The sequence below is a fragment of the Hyla sarda genome, chromosome 5 (genome assembly GCF_029499605.1).
Source record: "Hyla sarda isolate aHylSar1 chromosome 5, aHylSar1.hap1, whole genome shotgun sequence".
Classification (NCBI taxonomy): domain Eukaryota; kingdom Metazoa; phylum Chordata; class Amphibia; order Anura; family Hylidae; genus Hyla; species Hyla sarda.
Genome location: NC_079193.1, coordinates 155834014 through 155853797, shown reverse-complemented (window position 1 = coordinate 155853797; position 19784 = coordinate 155834014). Strand labels below are relative to the sequence as shown.

At 39.2% G+C, this 19784-nt stretch overlaps 1 protein-coding gene across 8 annotated transcripts in view; it reads left to right on the top strand.

The window, feature by feature from the left end:
- Positions 1 to 19784, top strand: part of TPK1 (thiamin pyrophosphokinase 1) — a 528320-nt gene that overhangs the window by 244951 nt on the left and 263585 nt on the right. For 7 of the 8 annotated variants that reach the window (XM_056520550.1, XM_056520546.1, XM_056520553.1 and 4 more), the window contains 2 exons: positions 4742 to 4814; positions 6212 to 6307. In XM_056520550.1, the coding sequence (XP_056376525.1) occupies positions 4742 to 4814; positions 6212 to 6307 (169 nt within the window). Of the gene's footprint in view, positions 1 to 4741; positions 4815 to 6211; positions 6308 to 19784 lie in introns of those variants that run through there. The other variant, XM_056520554.1, reaches the window with a different exon arrangement.

Here is a 19784-nt window from a genome sequence, read left to right as displayed (position 1 = left end):
TGCTCTGAACTCTCATTTCAGAAACAGGCAGAAGACAGGTCCAGCGAAGGACCGATAGTAGGACATATGGGGGCAACAGGAGTAAGTAAGTTAACATTTTTTTCCTGTGACCTTCACAATATATCATTTTTTATGAATACTTAAATAACCCTTCAGATACCTCTGCCTTCACCATCACACACTAAACACATGCAGAGTCCCTCACTGTTAGACCCTTCGCTGACTAAACAATACCTTTAAACAAGCAAACATTTCTTCATAACTTCCATGTCTTTCCCCTGACTAGGATAATTTTTCTAGAGGCTTACAATGCATTCAAAGGAACTCCTTAGGTGACCCTTAATGAGCCTAATAAAGTCAGTATATCAGAGTGGAAACCGACTCTTCTCTCCCCCCCCCCACCCAAAACCAACAACCAGGTCCAATTCCAGGTTACAGGTTTTAGACTTAAAGAAAAACATGCTGCACAGGCCCTGTTTTCCTGAAATATATTTATTAGCACAACTATATTATTCCAGCAGCTGCACTGCCTCATTATATTTTTTTGACAGTGTTGGAAATATTTTATTTACATTGATTTTATAACTCTTTTGTTAGTATACTTATTTTGCTTTGATAATTGTGGGTGTAGTATATTTGATTTTCTTTGATTAAATGTCATAGAATATTTGAATTGCTTACAGAGTAGTATCAGTAGCATGCATGTAAAGTTTATTCATTTGTACTATATGTAATGGTATTCAAGTGGTTAATATAAAAAACAAACATTATTTCCTTAAAGTGATTGAGATGTGTGAACATTACTGTTAATAGTTCCCAAATGGAATTTGTAGCAAGAAAATGAATGCATTAGTATTCTACAGGACATTGGTGGATTGGCTATTAAGCTCTCTGCAGGTTAATAAGGATTACATCTTATTTATGTAAATACTGTAGGCTTTGAAATGCTTTCCCATTCTAATTAAATGTATGGCTTGTTGTCTGTTAATTGAAAGTCCCTAGATAGTGTTTTTCCATCCACAATAATTACTAATTTCTCCTTAATCCTGACAATTCTTTCCTTCTAATATTAAACCCCATTAGAGCTTGTAATATTTATCATATTTATTTTATTTAAATTCACTTTATTATATATTTTTCTCAGCAAAATGTGGTACAAATGTTACTAGTAATATATTTAAGGTACAACACTGCTATTATTAAGTGGTTGAGGTGTCAGGAAGATTATCCGTAATCCTCAATTGATTGACTGTTTTTCGTGTTCTTGTATGATTTAAAGGACAGGTTATTAAAATGTAGAAGACATTTATTGGTTCTGGGCTACAAAAATAAAGACCCCGTTGCTGTCGTTATATATATTTTTTTCCATCTTCGATTTAGGTAAAATAGGTATATCATGTCTAAAAGAAAAAAGAAAAAACTATAAAACGATTTAATATGCCAGATGACTAAAATAGTCAAAGGGATTAATATAAAGAGAGTCCCTTGGGAACCACTATGTTCGCTCTGTGAAAAATTTTCCATCCTAACAGATATGCAGGTTGGGTTTGCCCAAATCTGGTATTTATGTTTGAAATACAATTCCCCTTTTTGTACTATTTGTGATCAATTTGCGCTTCAAAATGCCCCACCTCCCCTGAGAGGTTTTATCCTCCTTTGCCTCTGTCTCTTCTCATTGTTCTCAATCATTTTTTACCGGCTAAGATTTAATCACATGTATGAATTAGGGTTCTTACTATCCCAATTCTTACAAGCACTGTATATATATCTGCCAGCCTTTGTTTTGATACAGAGACATACATAGGTTTGTATATCATTCCAACATACATATTGAAGCTATTCTATTGGGTTTTGCAACTACAGAGCATAGCTTCTAGGGGAAATATACTTACAGCCCCATATGAATAATATAGGCTCTATACTAGGGATCTGGTAACCATAGTATTCCGGATGTTATAGCTAGAGATCCATTATGATAAGCAAACTATATTATTTCACTACTTATGCCTGTTTGTGGTTATTAATGTTCTTTGATTTTATTTTTCAGACAAAATAAATGTGAAAACAAAATTATGATCTCATTTATGTAATACATAGAACCAATGGTAATCTATAAAATGAATTCTTCTCCAATCTGAGAGTAGTTTGCACTGCCTGCCTCCTGTATTCATTTGCATCAAGCAATTGCTGTGGTTTTTATGTGATTCGTGTATACAATAACATGAAATGAGCTTGTTGTTCCATGGGTTCAGTAATCAGAATATGTGGCTCATCTGACAAGTCTCCATAATTGAAAAATGCACAACCTGTAATTTTCCGCCATGGAAATCAGGCAAGCTCCCTGACATAGTCACCTGTTAATTGGAACGGGGTCTTTTACTTTGTGAGCACAATGCGGAACATCATGCACTTGTTCCTCTTCTTCTACCCTTGAAACACAAAGTGATAGGACATAAGTGGAGTTTGTGATTTTAAGTAGCTGATATTTTGGCTGCCTCATGTGATTTTTTTTTTTTTTTTTTTTCGGCTGATGAGCTGAATGGAAAGCAGGAGTATGTACGACATACGTAAAGACTTGTGCTGTACTCCTGTGCTAATCCTTCTACAGTTTTACTGAATATAAATTTACCTGCCAGCAGCAGCTTTCAGGAACGAAATTATGACTTCCAAATAGTATGAGCACAGGGACAGTAAATATACTTTATGTTACAATAGCTAGAATGAAGCATATATTTATTGAAGATGACTAATCCATGCATTCACTTCATAATGTTGTATTCATCCATTCATCCATGTGTTTAGCTTGGTTTAAAAAACAAAAAAAACAAAAAAAAATACTTCCCTGAATGTTTAAAAAAAGCTGACCATAAGGGCTTAAAGGGGTAAATTTTTTTTAAATCAACTGATGTCAGAAAGTTAAACACATTTGTAATTTACTTCTATTTTCTATTTAAAAATCTTAACCCTTCCAGTACTTATCAGCTGCTGTATGCCCAAAAGTAAGTTCTTTTCTTTTTTAATTTATTTTCTGTCTGACCACCTTTGTCCTTTTTTTCTGCTCTCTGCTGATACCTCTGTCCATTTTTGGAACTGAAAAGAACTTCCTCTGGATCATATAGCAGCTGATAAGTACTGGAAGGATTAAGATTTTTAAATAGAAGTAATTTACAAACTTATTTAACTTTCTGGCACCAGTTGATTAAAAAAAAAAAATGTTTTCCAGGGAAGTACCCCTTTAAAGTTCCCAAGATCGCAAAGGGTCACAGATTACTGAATTTGAACCTGGGAATAAATAGGATTTAATATGTATCCTTAATTTTTCAGAAAATAAAAACATGCTAGCTGATCATTAATGTTACAAAATAAGGTACTTATTTGGGAGAGTACTTGCTGTGAATGTACAGAAATGCAAAACGCAGGCACCCTATACGTGAAACATTTTTGAATGACAATGTATGTAATTTCAGGGGTATTCAGATTCACTTATTCTTTTCATATGTGGTTGTTTAGTAACTTGTGACACAGGGCAACTGCAATGGCATAGTCACAAAAAAAAATCTATAATGGATTTAATCGTACCACCGTTCACATCAATGCAATTCGCTTGTGACTTCAACTTGTAATTTCTCAGATTTTTTTTCTCCATTTCTCAGCGATTTGAAAATTTAACAGCCACATCATGTATACAGTCATATAGCTTTAGCCTTATGGCTATGTCACCGGTACCCATTAAAGGAGTATTCCAGGATTTTTTTTATTTGACTATGCTACAGGGGCTGTAAAGTTAGTGTAGTTCATAATATAGTGTCTGTACCTGTGTGTGACGGTTTTCTCACAATTTTTATTTTTAACAGCATACAAAATGACTATTGTCTAAGATTTTTCCCAGGTTGCAATGCAGCCGAGACCTGACTCACTATTTATCTGATGACAGGGAGCCTGTCGGCTTCAATGGGTGGAGGGATCAATCTGCAACTAATGCAAAAGCTGTAGGCACCCTGATTGAAAACCACACTGATTTGAATGGATGCAGCTCATTTATGTTTCAATGGGTGGGGTGGCTGTTGTGTGGAAGGAAGGAAGATGGAATTGTGGGATTTGTATAAAAAAAAAAAAAAAGTCAAACAGGAAATACCAGTTCACAAACAGCTAGCCACAGTGTTATGGTAATCTCACAACATAGCCATTCAGCTCTAAGACAAGCACAGATCCTTCCTAAGCATGTCCATTACTGTCTGCCAGGTACATACTAAAATCCCCTTATGGTGGATAACCCCTTTAACATGATTAGAAAATATAGTCTGCCACTGACGTATGGTCTGTTTCCTAAATGTACACTACTTTGAGTCCTTCAAAAAAAAAACAGGACATTGTCACTGTGGACGTCTGTCCATTTGATCTGTTGAAGTCAATTGTTGCTCCATGAATATACAGCAGTATTTTGTTGATATTTGTTTGACTAAATTATCTGAAACCATGATGTGAACAAGCACTTCATAATCTCTTAATGGGAACAAAAATGCTTTTGATTTTACTGGAATACATAAAAGTCCTCTAAATGCCCCAAGGAAGACATTTTAGATGAGTTCATCACAAAGAGATAGGGTTGAGGGAAAACATGTTCCCCACTGGTCACCAATCAATATCTGTAGTATGCCAATCACTTTTTAAATAGTTTTTCTTATGTATAATACAACAGTTTTTTTCCATTTAAAAAACAATGTTTGTGTTTCCTGTTTAGGTATCTGCCAGACTTCATAAGTGGGGACTTCGATTCCATACATCCTTTGGTGAAGAAATTCTATAGACAAAAGGTACTTATTATATCTTATGTCTTATACTAGTGTTTAACCCTGTTAGAACAAAGGCCCCATCTGTTAGGTACATATACCCTCACTGCAAAATAAAATGATTTACCCAGATAAAAATATCAGATTGCTGCAAAACTTGGCATGCAGTTAAAAATCAGATTTTTTGTAAAAATAAGATTTTTTTTTTCCAGATTATGGAATTAACTATATTGCTGAATTGTAAACTGTGTAAACCCAGACCTAGAGCTAAAGAAAGAAATTAGTTTTTTTCTATACAAATTTTATGCATATTTGCTTTTTAAATATAAAAATACAATTTCTAATGCCCTACTTTTGATACATAGATGTAGTACAAATTGTAACAAAAAATATTGTCAGAATTCCTTAGATGAAAAAATTTGGGCTCCTCTCTAATACAGTCACATATTCTAGATGTTACAATTCTGGAATGGTCATTGAGGTACATAGACCTAGTTAGCTAGGCCAATAAGGGGTTAAAGAGAATCTGTGATGCACTATAGTTCTTTTAAGCCACTCATACCCTAACATTCAGGGCATGCATACAGGCAGTACCTTTTTTCCTTATATCTGACCAGTCAGAGAGGAGGTGTCAAGCCCTAAAAAGACCCAGCCTGGCATGTCTCTCCTCTTCTCTGCCCTGTCTCCTATTGAGTGACAAGTCTGCCTACCTGGAAATCTTTCCGCATATGTGGTGAGTGATTCAGGATGCTGACACTTCTTTTTAAAGTGGAAAATTAGATTTCTCTTACTGTTTTGGAGTATGTATAGTGCAATATAGTCTGTCCTTTATATTCACAAACATACATATAAAAAAGCATTACACCAGCCACATCATGAATAGTGTTTCATAACCCAACTTACATCAGAAAAAACTGTGATGGGACACAGTGCTACACCAGCGCTTTGTTACCTTTATAATACTCATAAGCATTAAGGGTCCTGATCATAAAGGGGTAGAATATCCTAGTGATATGCCACTTTTAGACAGGAATACCCCTTTAACAAAACACTCTTTATATGAAGAATGGTTAAAAAATGATGGTGAACATTGGCATAACCCCTCTGAGTGGGGTAGGGATAACACTGGGTTTTGCTATGGGATAGCTTCTCTTGTCCTCCCACCTTCTGACTCCCTATTTTATAATCTTTTCAAATTGAGTCTTCATTGAGTATATATTTCTGATGAAAAAAAATAATATGCCACTTACTAGAGAAGAAATAGCTGGATTTCACTGGGAGAAGATATCTCAAATTTCAGTGGTAAAGTATATTTTTTATTTTGCTTATGCTATGGTTTGGTTAGTATGCTATGGATGGTATTGATCCTTACAGTATTGATTTAATACATTTGGTTTTTATCTTTTCATATGTTTTTTTAGGGATGTGAGTTATTAGAAACACCAGACCAAGACTTTACCGATTTCACAAAGTGCCTCTCAGTTCTGCAAGACAAAATCCAGGAAAAGAAACTTCAGGTGATTAAAGTTATCAATCTAAAGTTACTCGTGCAAGCAGAGTAAAACCTGTGCAAAACACAATTTACTAATGAAAATGATCACTTTCGCTCACTGGTTTCCTGTTTCAGGAAAATAAGGATTATGAATATAAAGAGGTCTTGTTTTAAATAATTCAAGTTAACTTGTCATCAGTTTTATGTATCTTAAACCTGATTTTATACAGCAGAAAACTGGTGCAGGCATTGCAATTTCAGGACACTGCGGGGATTTCAGGGTAGTCATAATTTAAAAAATGGTGCTAGGGCACGGATAACTAGTCCTCGGGGTGGGTCCCAGCGGTTGCTTTCCACCCATTCCACCCAGCCGGCTTGAGGGACACTTCTTTTCCTATCAGTGTATGGGGAGAGATGCATCTCTCAAGCCATCTAGGTGAGAAGCTGCCGCAGGGACCCCCATGTACATGATTTGGTGCAGATTTTCTGTGGTGGATTTCGTGGCAAAAAATACTGCAGCATGTTTACACCATATAAAAGATTTATTGAGCTGTCTTAGGTTACGTTCACACATACGTAATCTGCTGCAGATTTTCCGCTAAGGAATTGCTGCAGGTCCATTAAAGTCAGCATGTGACACACCTCACAAACCAAAATGGCACTCATTTTGGATATGAACAACTGTTCATTGGTTCCTGTGTACCGACCCTCTCTGGTCTTTTCAGCACCCGTGACCTCGGTCTGTGACTGTAAAGGGTTACTCCTTTTACACACTAATTTTCACCCCAAAACCACTACACACGGTAGTTCAAACAACAAAATTCCCACACTAAATGGTAACATGCACAAGACACAAATTATACTCTAAAGCACACTAGATTCTTTAGAGAACCAAAGTAACACCATATTAAAGTTTTTGGCTTTAATATTCAAAGGAACGGTGCAAAAGAAAGTATAGAGAAAGATAAAGGCATACATTTTTTGGGGAAACAGAGTTAAAATAAAAAAAAGTAGAAAAACAGAAAGGTTCAAAACATAACCTTGGTTTTCGGTAAAGTCCTAGAGGGACATTTATCATTGTGAGTTTTTAAATATTTTTTTTTTTTGACCTACATGCCACATATTTATCATAATATTGTTATAGTGTTGATAGATTGGGCACACGTAGGCATAAAAAACAATACATTTCTTTAGAACACCACTTTTTATGATTTCTCTCCTGCGACTTTTCTGAGACTTTTTACCCTGTTGCGCAATAAAAAATGTGGGACTGTTTTTTAAAATTCGCTACACAGCCAGTTTTGAAAGCCAGGTCTTTCAAACTTGAATTTCATAACTCAGCAATAACTGAAAAGTGAAAAACCAAACGTGTACCATAGTCATTTTAGTCAAAATCACTTTGGCAAAAAGTTGGGCATTTTGCGAACAGAAACCTTTCTGCAATTTTTCTAGCCCCAAAAAGGCTCTGAACCTGTTGCTAAATTCCCAACCCCTAATATTTTGAGTTTTATTTGGTTGGTTGGTTGGTTTTGATTTTTAGGTTTTTCTTCTTGGTATATAATATATATAGAAGTTATTACACAGTTGGCAGTCTTTTGTTTACATTGTTATGTTGATGTTGTGACAAACATTTTAACGGGACGTATGGATTGAATTCCAAATGGTAGAAAAGAACAGGCTGCACTCACCGATCCAATTTCTTCAGTGCTTTATTTGCGCATAGTGGGATTATACATAGCGAGTGCTTTCATGAGACTTGAGCAACATATGTTTCGTGCCGATCAGCGCATCATCTGGCTCTGAAATGGACATTCAGAACAATGCTATATAAATACACAGAACCAATTAATGCTCACCTGCATAAATGATTACTGTTCTGTAAAAAAGGGGTAATATCCTCTAAAACAGCTGAAATATTAATTCCTGACTTTCCTAAAAAACCATACTGGTACTACCTGCCTAAGGTCTACAAGTCGCTGACCCATCCCCCGGGGCGACCTATTGTCTCGGGGATTGGGTCAGTGACAGAAGGGCTTTCAAAATATGTGGATTGGCTACTCAGGCCAATTTTAGCGGACCTCCCAACGTATCTTAAAGATACAGGAGCATTTCTGCGAGCATTAGAGGATGTTGTGTGGCAGGATGGTTGTAGCCTTGCCTCTGTGGACGTGGAGAGCCTCTACACCTGGATCCCCCAGTATTTTGGGGTCCGGGTGGTGTGCGAGCTCCTCATCGACATGGGGCAAGGATCCAGCCTTGGCTGAATTCATCTGTGAGTCGCTCAATTTCATTTTGTCCCATAATGACTTTAGAATCGACAATAAATGGTACAGGCAAGATTCCGTTACAGCCATGGGGACGCCCGTGGCTTGTACGTTTGCAATTTTTTTTTTGGCTGTTTTTGAAAAAAAAAAAGTATTTTCTCAGATAGGAATCCTTTTGCCAGATTCATCAGTACTTTTATCAGGTATATGGACGATATTTTTGTGGTCTGGAGGGGTAGTGAGTCCCAATTCAGTCAGTTTGTAGAGTATTTAAATAATAATGAAGATTTTGGAATGCACTTTACTTATGTGTTTGGCAGCCAGGAGATGGAATTTCTGGATGTAAAAGTGGAAATTGTAAACAACACAATAAGAACTTCAAACTTTAGAAAATCTACAGTTACAAATTCGCTGCTCCACTTCCAGAGCTTCCATCCTCCGCACGTCAAAAAGGCCATCCCATATGGTCAGTTCATTCGTATTAAACGAATCAACAACGATGACATTACCTTTGAACGACAGGCCAAGGAGTTGGCTGACAGATTAAAGGAACGAGGCTACCCAGTTGATGCCATCCAGAAAGCTTACGAAAAAGCTAAAACCCTGAAAAGCGAAGATTTGTTGAAGGAGAAGAGAAATTGAAAAATTGATAAAAGGTTTGTCTTCTCCTTCAAACATACAGACATGGATACTATTATCCAAAATGCGATTCGTAAGCACTGGTGGATCATAGAAAATGACCCTGACTTAAATGAAGTAGCGGTAAAACGCCCCCTGTTTAGTTATCGTAAAAACAAAAGCCTGGCTAGTCTTTTGGGTACCAACCAATACAAAGAAGGAAATAAATGTTCCTGGTTGGAAAGTGCTGTCCCGCAGGATAATTTCAAATGTAAGCAATGTTCCTATTGTGCCTTTAATCTTGAAACCAAATTCCTAAGGCTTGGAGGAATAGAACATAGGATTCAAAATTTCTTAACTTGTAAGAGCAAGTACCTAGTTTATGTGATCCTATGCCCCTGCGGACGATTTTACATAGTTAAGACTATTCATTGCCTCTATCAAAGAATCCATGAACATTTTAGGTCTGTCCGCACGGGCATAGGATCACCTTGCTTAATTGAACATGTACAGAGTACGCATGGGGGTGACGCCAATGTCTTAAGAGTCACAGGTCTTGAAGTGGTGAACTGCCCATATAATGGGGGTGATAGAAATAAGTCACTACTCCAGCAGGAAGCGAAGTGGATCTTATGTACGAATGCAATGGGCCTCCCAGGTCTAAATGATAAAACTGACATGTCAGTCTTTCTCTAATGTTCATACAGTCTCAGCTATTTTTCTTTGTTATGTTAGATTAATATTCCCCCCCCCCCCCCCCTATTTTTATATTTTTTGTATATTCTCTTGTTATACCCTTCACTTGGTTTGTAGTGTATTCTGGCCTTCTGACATGCAAGGGTTAATTTGTTGCGGGTTGTCTTCCTGTTTTTCTTTCCCTGATATGCTCCGCAGCTAGACAGAGTGGCGTCCCTGGTTGTTAAGCGCCCCAGTCACGTGTTCGGTCCCTCAGTGACGCTGGCGTTGCCTTTCTGCAAGGGGAGTTTTCCTCCCCGTGCGGGGGCAGAGCGGCGGTCACATGAGTCGGATCACGTGATCTGGCAAGCGCGGCGGCTTCCGGACTCCTAACTCTGTTTCTGACGTAGGTGCACAGGGACGGAAGAAGAGCACGAACAACCTGGAACAGTAATCATTGGTTAATTGGTTCTGTGTATTTATATAGCATTGGTCTGAAGATCCATTTGAGAGCCAGATGATGCGCTGATCGGCGAGAAACATATGTTGCTCAAGTCTCATGAAAGCACCTGCTATGTGTAATCCCACTATGCGCAAATAAAGCACTGAAGAAATTGGATTGGTGAGTGCAGCCTGTTCTATTCTGCCATGTGTTTTATTGTTGGGCTTTGCACCTCCACAAGTGTGCTTTTTGTTTAGAGCATTACGCCTTAAGGGTCATCCAGAACGTTGTTCTTTGGACATTTTTGCTTACAGTTAGTAGTGCCAGCACCCTCACTCCTCGTGCATATATATGGACATATGGATTCGTTTATGAACATACTGGGCCATGACTGTACTCTATACTGTATTTTCACTGCGGTGGCTGTATGGGGCCCTGTTTTATTCAGCAGAAATTGTATCATTTGATGCAGTTTAGGAAATACATATAAATTGCTGTGTGCTGTGTTACACATATAATTGTTTTTGCTCTATGTTCATAAAAAATTTGTTTTTGGCATTCTTTCTACTGTCTTCCCCAAATAAAATAAAAAAAAATTCTGTATATTATGGATATATGGATACCTAATATGTAGGGTTTTTAATCCTGATACATTATAATTATACTTTAAGTCACTAGGACACAGGCTGCAGTTAGCCTATCAGTAGGCTTACTGAACCAACATCGCTTTGATCCTTTCTAGGTCTGGAGTAAAGATGGGCCAATTTGCCGAATTTTCCCCAAAAATTTGGTTCAAACTAAATTGATTCGCAATGAATCTTTATTAAAAACAGCTATTTCTGTACTACAGAGAGCCTCAATAGGGGTGTAGAACGCTTTGCCTTGCCGTAATGTGCATAGGGAGTGTGTTGAGTTAGTGAAATAATAATGTTATTCAGTACGACATGCAGATTACAGATGTCGCTATTAGAATCACTGGTGCAGAGCGGCACAATGACTCTGGATGTGGCAGCAGAGTAGGGATGCCATATGGCATCACAATTGGAGGGATTAAAGATATTTTTTAAATGTCAATTGTAGATTTTGAAGAGATTAACAAGTTTAATGTGCCAGCAGCATGAGGAGATCACATGGCGGCACAATGACATAGCCTGGTAATTGGTATGAGCAAACTTTTTTGAGGACCCATTGGAGGGCAAGTCTTTTGCCAGCAGCCGTGGTAATTCCAGCTCCAATATTGTAAAATTGCTGCAGTGTAAACAATGAAAAAGCTCGTACTTGTATCTTAAAATTGAGCTGTGAGGCGAACTACCACCTTTTCTAGTCCCTGCCTCTGTGCCCCCCGATGCTCATGATTTAGTGTCCCAGGGGCCTGAAGTGTTTACTTTGAAAAAATACTTTATTACCACAAAATCAGTATAACAAGGAAATCACATGGCGTCACAATGACAGAGCTTTGAGGTGGCAGCAGCATGACGAGGCCATAGGGTGGGACTACGATAGAGCCTAGATGTTGTAGCAGTACGAGGAGACCAAATGGCGGAATAATGACACAGTCTGGAGTTGGCGACAGTCTATGTAGGCCGCAGAGAGGCACAATGACAGAACCTGGAAGTGGCAAGCAGAGTCAGGAGACCATATGGCGTTACAATTGAAGAGATTAAAGAGATTTTTGAGATGTTAATTGAAGATTTTGAAGAGATTAAAGGGGTAGTCTGGTGGAAAACCTTTTTTTTTTGTAAATGAACTGGTGCCAGAAAGGTAAACAGATTTGTAAATTACGTATATTAAAAAATCTTAAGGGGGTTCTCCACTGAAAAACATTTTCTTTTAAATCAACTGGTGCCAGAAAGTTAAACAGATTATGTAAATTAGATCAGTAAGTTTAACGAAGAAAAACAGAAGTCGCACTCACCAGCAGTATACAAAGTCTTGTCCTTTATTCACACCGGCAGAGTGGAATAATAAAATACGGTCACACACGCGGGGAGTGAGAGCAGCCGCTCTCAAGATGCAGGGGCACACCACCAGCGGCAACTAGTTTCGCGTCACAGGCTTGACGCTTCTTCCGGCCAATAAGGTGTACACCTTATTGGCCGGAAGAAGCGTCAAGCCTGTGACGCGAAACTAGTTGCCGCTGGTGGTGTGCCCCCGCATCTTGAGAGCGGCTGCTCTCACTCCCGCGTGTGTGACTGTATTTTATTATTCCACTCTGCGGGTGTGAATAAAGGACAATACTTTATATACTGCTTCTGGTGGTGAGTGCGACTTCTGTTTTTCTTCGTTAAACTTACTGATCTGAGTTACCTGCTTGTTTTGGTCTGCACCACCACGTAGCTAGTAAGGTCCGCCTTGAGGTCACAGCAGCATTATCCATCCCGTACATTTTGGCTGGCATATTGGATTAGCAGTGCCGGGTGCTTTACTTGTTCTTGCAAATATCACATATTTGTAAATTACTTCTATAAAAAAATAAAATAAAAATCCCAGTAGTTCCAGTAGTTATCAGCTGCTGTATAATACACAGGAAGTTATTTTCTTTTGAATTTCCGTTCTGCCTGACCACAAGTGCTCTCTGCTGACACTGCTGTCAATTTTAGGAACTGTCCAGAGTAGGAGCAAATCCCCATAGCAAACCTCTCTTGCTCTGGAATGTTCCTGACATAGACAGAGGTGTCAGCAAAGAGTACTGTGGACAGACAAAAAAGAAATCCAAAAAGAAAAGAATATGCTCTGTAGTATACAGCAGCTGATACTGGATAAGTACCCTTTAACAAGTTTAATGTGCGTGCAGCATGAGAAGATCACATGGTGGCACAATGACACAGCCTGGAGGCAGCGGCAGCCTATGTAGGCCGCAAGGCGGCACAATGACAGAGCCTGGAAGTGGCAACAGCATGAGGATACCATATAGCGGCACAATGAGAGAGCCTAGAGGTGGCAGCATCAGCATGAGGAGATCATATGGCTGCACAATAGAACCTGGAGGTGGCAGCATCAGCATGAGGAGACCATATGGCGGCACAATGAGAGAGCCTGGAGGTTGCAGCATGAGGAGACACATTGAAAGAGCCTGGAGGTGGCAGCAGCAGCATGAGGAGACCATATGGCGGCACAATGAGAGAGCCTGGAGGTTGCAGCATGAGGAGACACATTGAAAGAGCCTGGAGGTGGCAGCAGCAGCATGAAGGCCATGCCAACTTAGGGTTGAGTCTGAGGAACCCACCGACTGTTGACTGGGGGGTGTCGGATGTCACTTGGGATGAAGTGGATGACAGAATTAATCAATCAATCATGGTTGCTGGTTGAGACATGAGTGCTAGCTGACACCAGGAGCTCTCGCTGCGACTCCTGCTGCCATGCGCCCCTACTCTGCTGCGACCTCTGCCCGCGCCTGATGAATTTAGGCATCTGTCACTCCACTGTGCACATCCTGGCACTTCTCTGACTGACATACTTGTAGAACAGTGGTGTGCGTTTATATTTTACTTTTGATAAAGCAACACACCCCTATACGGCTGAAATAGAAACTTGCGGAACACTCAATGTGTCGGTATATATCCCTGCTTATACACTAACAGGCCACTATACGCATGAAACAGAAAACACGTACAACAGCGGAGTGCGTATATATTTGACTTTTTTTTTAGTAATATAACCCTAGTACGGTTGCACCAGAAATAAGCGTAACAATCTAGTGCGCAAGTCTTTTAATGCTTTTACACTTACTGCCCCTATTAGTTTTAACCAGAAAAAACATAGAACTGCTGAGTGCATATATATTTCACTTTTTTTTAGATTAATATGCCCCAGTACGGTTGCACCAGAAAAAGCGTAACAATCTAGTGCTTTTACACTTACTGCCCCCTATTAGCTTTAACCAGAAAAAAAAAGTAGTACTGCGAGTAGAGTGCATATATTTTTCACTTTTTTACAGTAATACACCCCAGTACGGTTGCAACAAAAAAAAAAGCACACTCTCTCTCTCTCTCTCTCTCTCTCTCTCTCTCTCTCTCTGAACTCTGCCTGCCTGCACTATGGTTGCTTGCAGTCTTTGAATGGAGATTCACAGTGCTTCCTGTGATGATCTCAATTGACAGACTATGAAACAACTTCTAAACTCTCCCTGCCTGCCTGCAGTGATGCGGGCTTGAGGTCAATGGATTTCCTCTGTGCTGATCTCTCTGTATTGTAAGTAAAAGTAATGCTGATAAGTGACCACACAGTGCCTGATCTCTCTCTAGCTAGAATGAGTGCGGGCTTGAGGTGAATGGATTCGCCACTAGACAGATCTCTATTGTCAGTAACAGTCTATGCTCTCTCAGCAAAATGCACGTCTTCTGTAATGGCTGCCGAATAATGTATATAGGGCTGTGACATCACAGGGCTGGCTGGCTGCTGATAGGCTGCATGCCTCCATTTGATTCGGGATGATACCGATTTTTCCAGAGTTCATTGCCCTATGTCCTCACACGTGTAGCCGCCATTTTAGCCCCCCGGCCTTCACAAAATGTAGTAAATGAAGCGATTCGTTACCACGAATGGCGGGGAAATTCCGATTTGTTCCGAAACAAATTTTTCATGAAGTTCGGAACGAATTCGACTTTGTCAGCTTCGATTTGCTCATCTCTAATCTGGAGGCCTGACTGCAGAGGGTTTCCCTAGTCTCAGACAATAGCAATCAAAATGTTAAACCATACCTCCCAGCTTTTGCTAAGAGAAAAGAGGGACAAGCTGTGCCCTTAGCCAACCCCCTAACCTCACCCTTGTCACATTCTTACCACTCCCAGCCTTTTTCTTCAATATTCTTCCACTGCTATATATAACACTCTGCAAATGCAGAATAAGAATACCTCTTTAACAGCAATAATGTTTTGAGTCTGTAACCTAAGTTTAGGAGTTGTTCACTTTCCTTTTTCTTCTCTATCCAGCTCAGACTGTCGTGATGATTTCTTCTAGCTACAACTCATCTTTGCTTTGATTGTTGCACTCTGTAGGTAGACTCCTGGAATCAGTTGCATAATGCATCCAGCAGTCACAAGAGAGATTGACAGGGCAAGAAGCCAATGGCTCTTCACTCTTTCACAACTCATTCGGCAGACCGTTTAGGTACTCCGTTGCCGCTTGGTGCTGCCTCATTTTATTTTAGGCTAGTTATATTGATATTGCATTGGCTTTTCACTGCAAAGCAGGACAGAGGCCGCCAAAAGTGGGACAGTTAGGGGGCATTGTTAAACTGCCAGGATTGGGGGCCTATTCTAAGAACTGGAACTGTTAGTTTCATATCTATTATTTAGAGCAGGAGAGAACAGAGAGTCACAAATCCCCTCAACTTCAGTGACACAAAGAGACATTGGCCCTCGTTTACTTAGAAAATCGGGTTGTAAGTCTATCTTGCTTTTTTCCCCTGGTATTTATTATTATGTCGCATCCTGTTTGTCGCACGTGGGTTTTGTTGGTTTTGGTTTCCAACTCCTCTGAGTTGTAGGGAAAAGATCCACAACAATTCAACAAATTCGGGTTGGAAACCTTTATAAATACGTGGGAAAACTCAGGAATGTCGGGTTCCGCCCCTTTTTCGGGTTTGGGAGAATCCACATCGGGTCCGTCGGGAAAAAATGTTGCATCGTGTCGGAGACTGGCGCACGATGTCTGCGATATGTCGCAGACAAAGATGCGCAAAAAAAACCCGACAAAACAAGTCTGGTTTAGAATAGTAAATGAGGGCCATTGCTACTGACTGGGGATCTGTACTGCCTGCTACCGAAAGACGGTGGCCATTGCTTTAGGGGTTAAAGGAGCCCCAAGCAAAACTGATTTACTGTGTTGTGAGTGGGGAATGACTCAGGGATTTAAAGAACACAATTGAGAAAACTCTTATATCAAGCACTGCCCCGTCAGGCCCTGTATTAGGCTCAGTATTTATCTATATTAAATATAGAATTACAGGAGTACTAGTAAAAACAATATACAGATTTATAAATAACTTCTTTTTTAAATGGAACCTGTCATCCCTTTATGCTTCATAGAGCAATGTTTCTAAAGCACGTTCCCCAGGTACCCCCAACAGGTTATGTATTCAGGATTTCCTTAGCCTTTCACAGGAAATATAGTTTTGGGGATGCCTGATTCACTGACCATAATTATTAAGGAAATCCTGAAAACATGACCTGTTGGGGGTACTTGAGGACTGCACTTGGGATTAAGGACTGACTGTTGGGGGTACTTGAGGACTAGCATTGCCCTAGGGGATGTGATATATTTCTCTTTAATCTAATACAGTGTTACTTCCTTCTACCTCTGTTTGTTTCAGAAACTGTCCAGAGCAGGAGCAAACCCCCAGGGGAAACCTTTTTTTTTGTCCTGGATAGTTCCTAGCACAGACAGCGGTGTCAGCAGGGGACAACAATTCTATCTGCAGAGGACATCATTTGAATTTCTGCACCAGATGTTTCCTGTGTCGAAATTCTGCTGTGTGCATGGTGCAGCAGAATCCCATTGAAAACAATGGGAGTCTGCTGCAACAGAATTTCCTGGATTTTTTCCTCTGTATTCCTCTCAAGAATTCTGCCATGTGCCATGAGATTTTGTTGCATAATGAAATCTGATGAAGTAAGGAAAATAAAATTCTGACAGTATTGTAATTTGAGTAGTTCTGCTATTTTCTAAAGGAAACTATTTGTGTTTACAAACCCTTTAATGACAATGACAGTAGTCTTATGTAGTTGACATGTGAGTGAAGTTAATAGTTAGGTTCCCTTTCATAAGTCCATCCAGTCTGCAGTACTTGTGGATTTCTATAATATCCCTTGGAGGAAAATGTTCTTTGTTTTACATTTATTTTTGAAACGTTGTCGTCCCTTTGTATTTTTTCATCTTTATTGTCATTTGTATTCTAATGCTCTCCTCAAACTTTATTTGCACTGTGGTGCATATATTTATTTAATTAGCTTATTGTATTTCCCATGGTCACTTCTTTAAGCAATATATAAATGTAAAAGCCTATGAAAGGCACTGTAAGATGTGATTTAGAACTTCAATGTATTCTTTGTCTAGTAAAGTTTATTTCCCCACATGTTCTGTGATCTGTATAAATCAAGGCAAAACATTGTTTTTTGTTTTACATGATACATAAATCAAAGCAAGAAACAATTCTTGTGGCTTTTCCCTGTGATTCATAAAGATATTGCAAACCTTTGTTTCTTGCATTTGTTATTCCTCATTAGCTGCTTTGTGACTTGTTTGTACGTAATGTGTGCTTTATTGCTTATTTGTATACAAGAAGAAATCAAGGATGAATATATCTGCCTCAAGTTATAAAGCAAAGCATTTACAAAGCAAATGGAGTAACATTGTGTTCTTTGCCAATTGTCTGCATTCCTGAACTACTGTTCTTTGTGTTTTTTTTTTTGTTTGTTTGTTTTTTGTCATGAAGCAAAAATGCAAATATAACACAGAAATAAGTATACAGCGTCCAGCATGCTACTCACAGTTATTTTTTCTGAACCTAAGGGAATGTGTTGGATAATTGCATATATAAATGGCTATTGAAGTGTGGGTGACCCTCTTTGTAACACTGCATCTCTTACCCAAATCTGTCCACACGTTGTGGTGATATCCATCAAAATGTATATACGCTAATTCTGGAAACTAGCAATGTTCTTAAAGGAATAATAATCTCTCCATCTCCCAGCCGTTCCGCCAGCCTCTTCATTAACACTCACTGCTTCTGCTGCTGAGTTGAGTCTCCGCAGCTGAGCCTGGAGTTGAGTCATCATAAGTGCTGCAGAAGCAGTAAATATTAACCAAGGGGTGAGTGGAATGGCTGGGGGATGAAAACATTAGTATTGCTTAAACAGTGGTAGAAATAAACCCATTAATTGCATATTTGTACATTCCCCCCCCCCCCCCCCAAAAAAAAAAATAAATAAATAAATAAATAAATAAAAAACAATTTGTGTCTGCTTAAGAATTTGCTACAGAAAAATTAAACAAATTAGACAAACTCTCCATTTTACTTAGAAAACCCCAAAAAGGGACATAGCTGCTGGTAAAAGGGGGGTAGTTGCCAAAAAGTGGTGTGTCCCTGACATTTTCGGATAATCCCAACATATTTACTAGTGTTCTCAAATAAAATGTGGTGTATTTGAGCTCTGGAAAACCCAACAGCTCAGAGCAGGTGTAAAAAAACAAAATGTAGGGAAAAGTGCAAAACGTAGGGGAACATTAGTGAATACTGTGGGGGAAAAAACCTGTTGGGTATTAAAACCCATAAAGAAAACTACACTCCACTTTATACAAAAAACAAGCAAGTAATGGGTCTGAATGCTGAATGATAAAAAATGGATCACCTGGATTTTTTTCTGCTGATTAAATCCAGATACTGGAACATGTTTCAGCTATCTGAGAATGAGAAGACTGCTGAAACGTTTTCTGTACAGAACATCAAGCATCAGTTTATATTAGGCTTGGTTGCCAGAATTAAAACTGCAAAAAATTTTAATTATTTTAAAACATGGATAGTAAAACTGAATTTTACAGATAAAAAAAAAATAATAAACCCTTAACAGCACATAATGTGTGTTTGTAAATAATGGGGCCATTAAAAGTGTATGGAGAAGGCTCGGGACTCAAGCCCACTCCATACACTGTTGCATTCTGCTACTTTTAACAACTGAGGGCCACCGCTAAAAGCTGTCTTACAGTAGCATTTAAACCCTATGTGACATTAATGGGGCAGTGGTATGGATCTGCTCCCTGTCATTGTAGTTTGAGACCTTTGCCAGGCCTCTCTTGCTACCAGGACTCTGCTATCGATAGAGCCTGCCTATGAAGGGCTCTACCAATAGAACATACATGTAATGGATCAATGCAGTATATATGTACTCCATTGATTTGTATCATTGCCCATAGAACTCCCCTAGGGGGACTTAGAATATAAAATATATATAATTATTTTTTTTTAAATATAAGTAAACCCTCACAAATAAAAATAATCCCATTTTCGAAATGAAAAAATGAAACAAATATAAACGTATTTGGTATTGGTGTGGAATTGACCTATTAATGTATAGCATGATTTAGCAAAATGACAAACACTAAAATGTATTTATTATATTTTGTAACATCACATGCCAGAAAAAAATAATCTGATCTATGCCGAATTGACACTAACACTGCTCTACAGGCAGAATAGGTGGAAAAATAAAAAAGTTATAGAATATTTTAACCCCTTAAGGACGCAGGACGTAAATGTACGTCCTGGTGAGGTGGTACTTAACGCACCAGGACGTACATTTACGTCCTGTGCATAACCGCGGGCATCGGAGCGATGCCGTGTCATGCGCGGCTGAGCCCGGCCGCTGATCGCAGCCAGGGACCCGCCGGCAATGGCCGACGCCCGCGATCTCGCGGGCGTCCGCCATTAACCCCTCAGGTGCCGGGATCAATACAGATCCCGGCATCTGCGGCAGTGCGCGATTTGAATGAATGATCGGATCGCC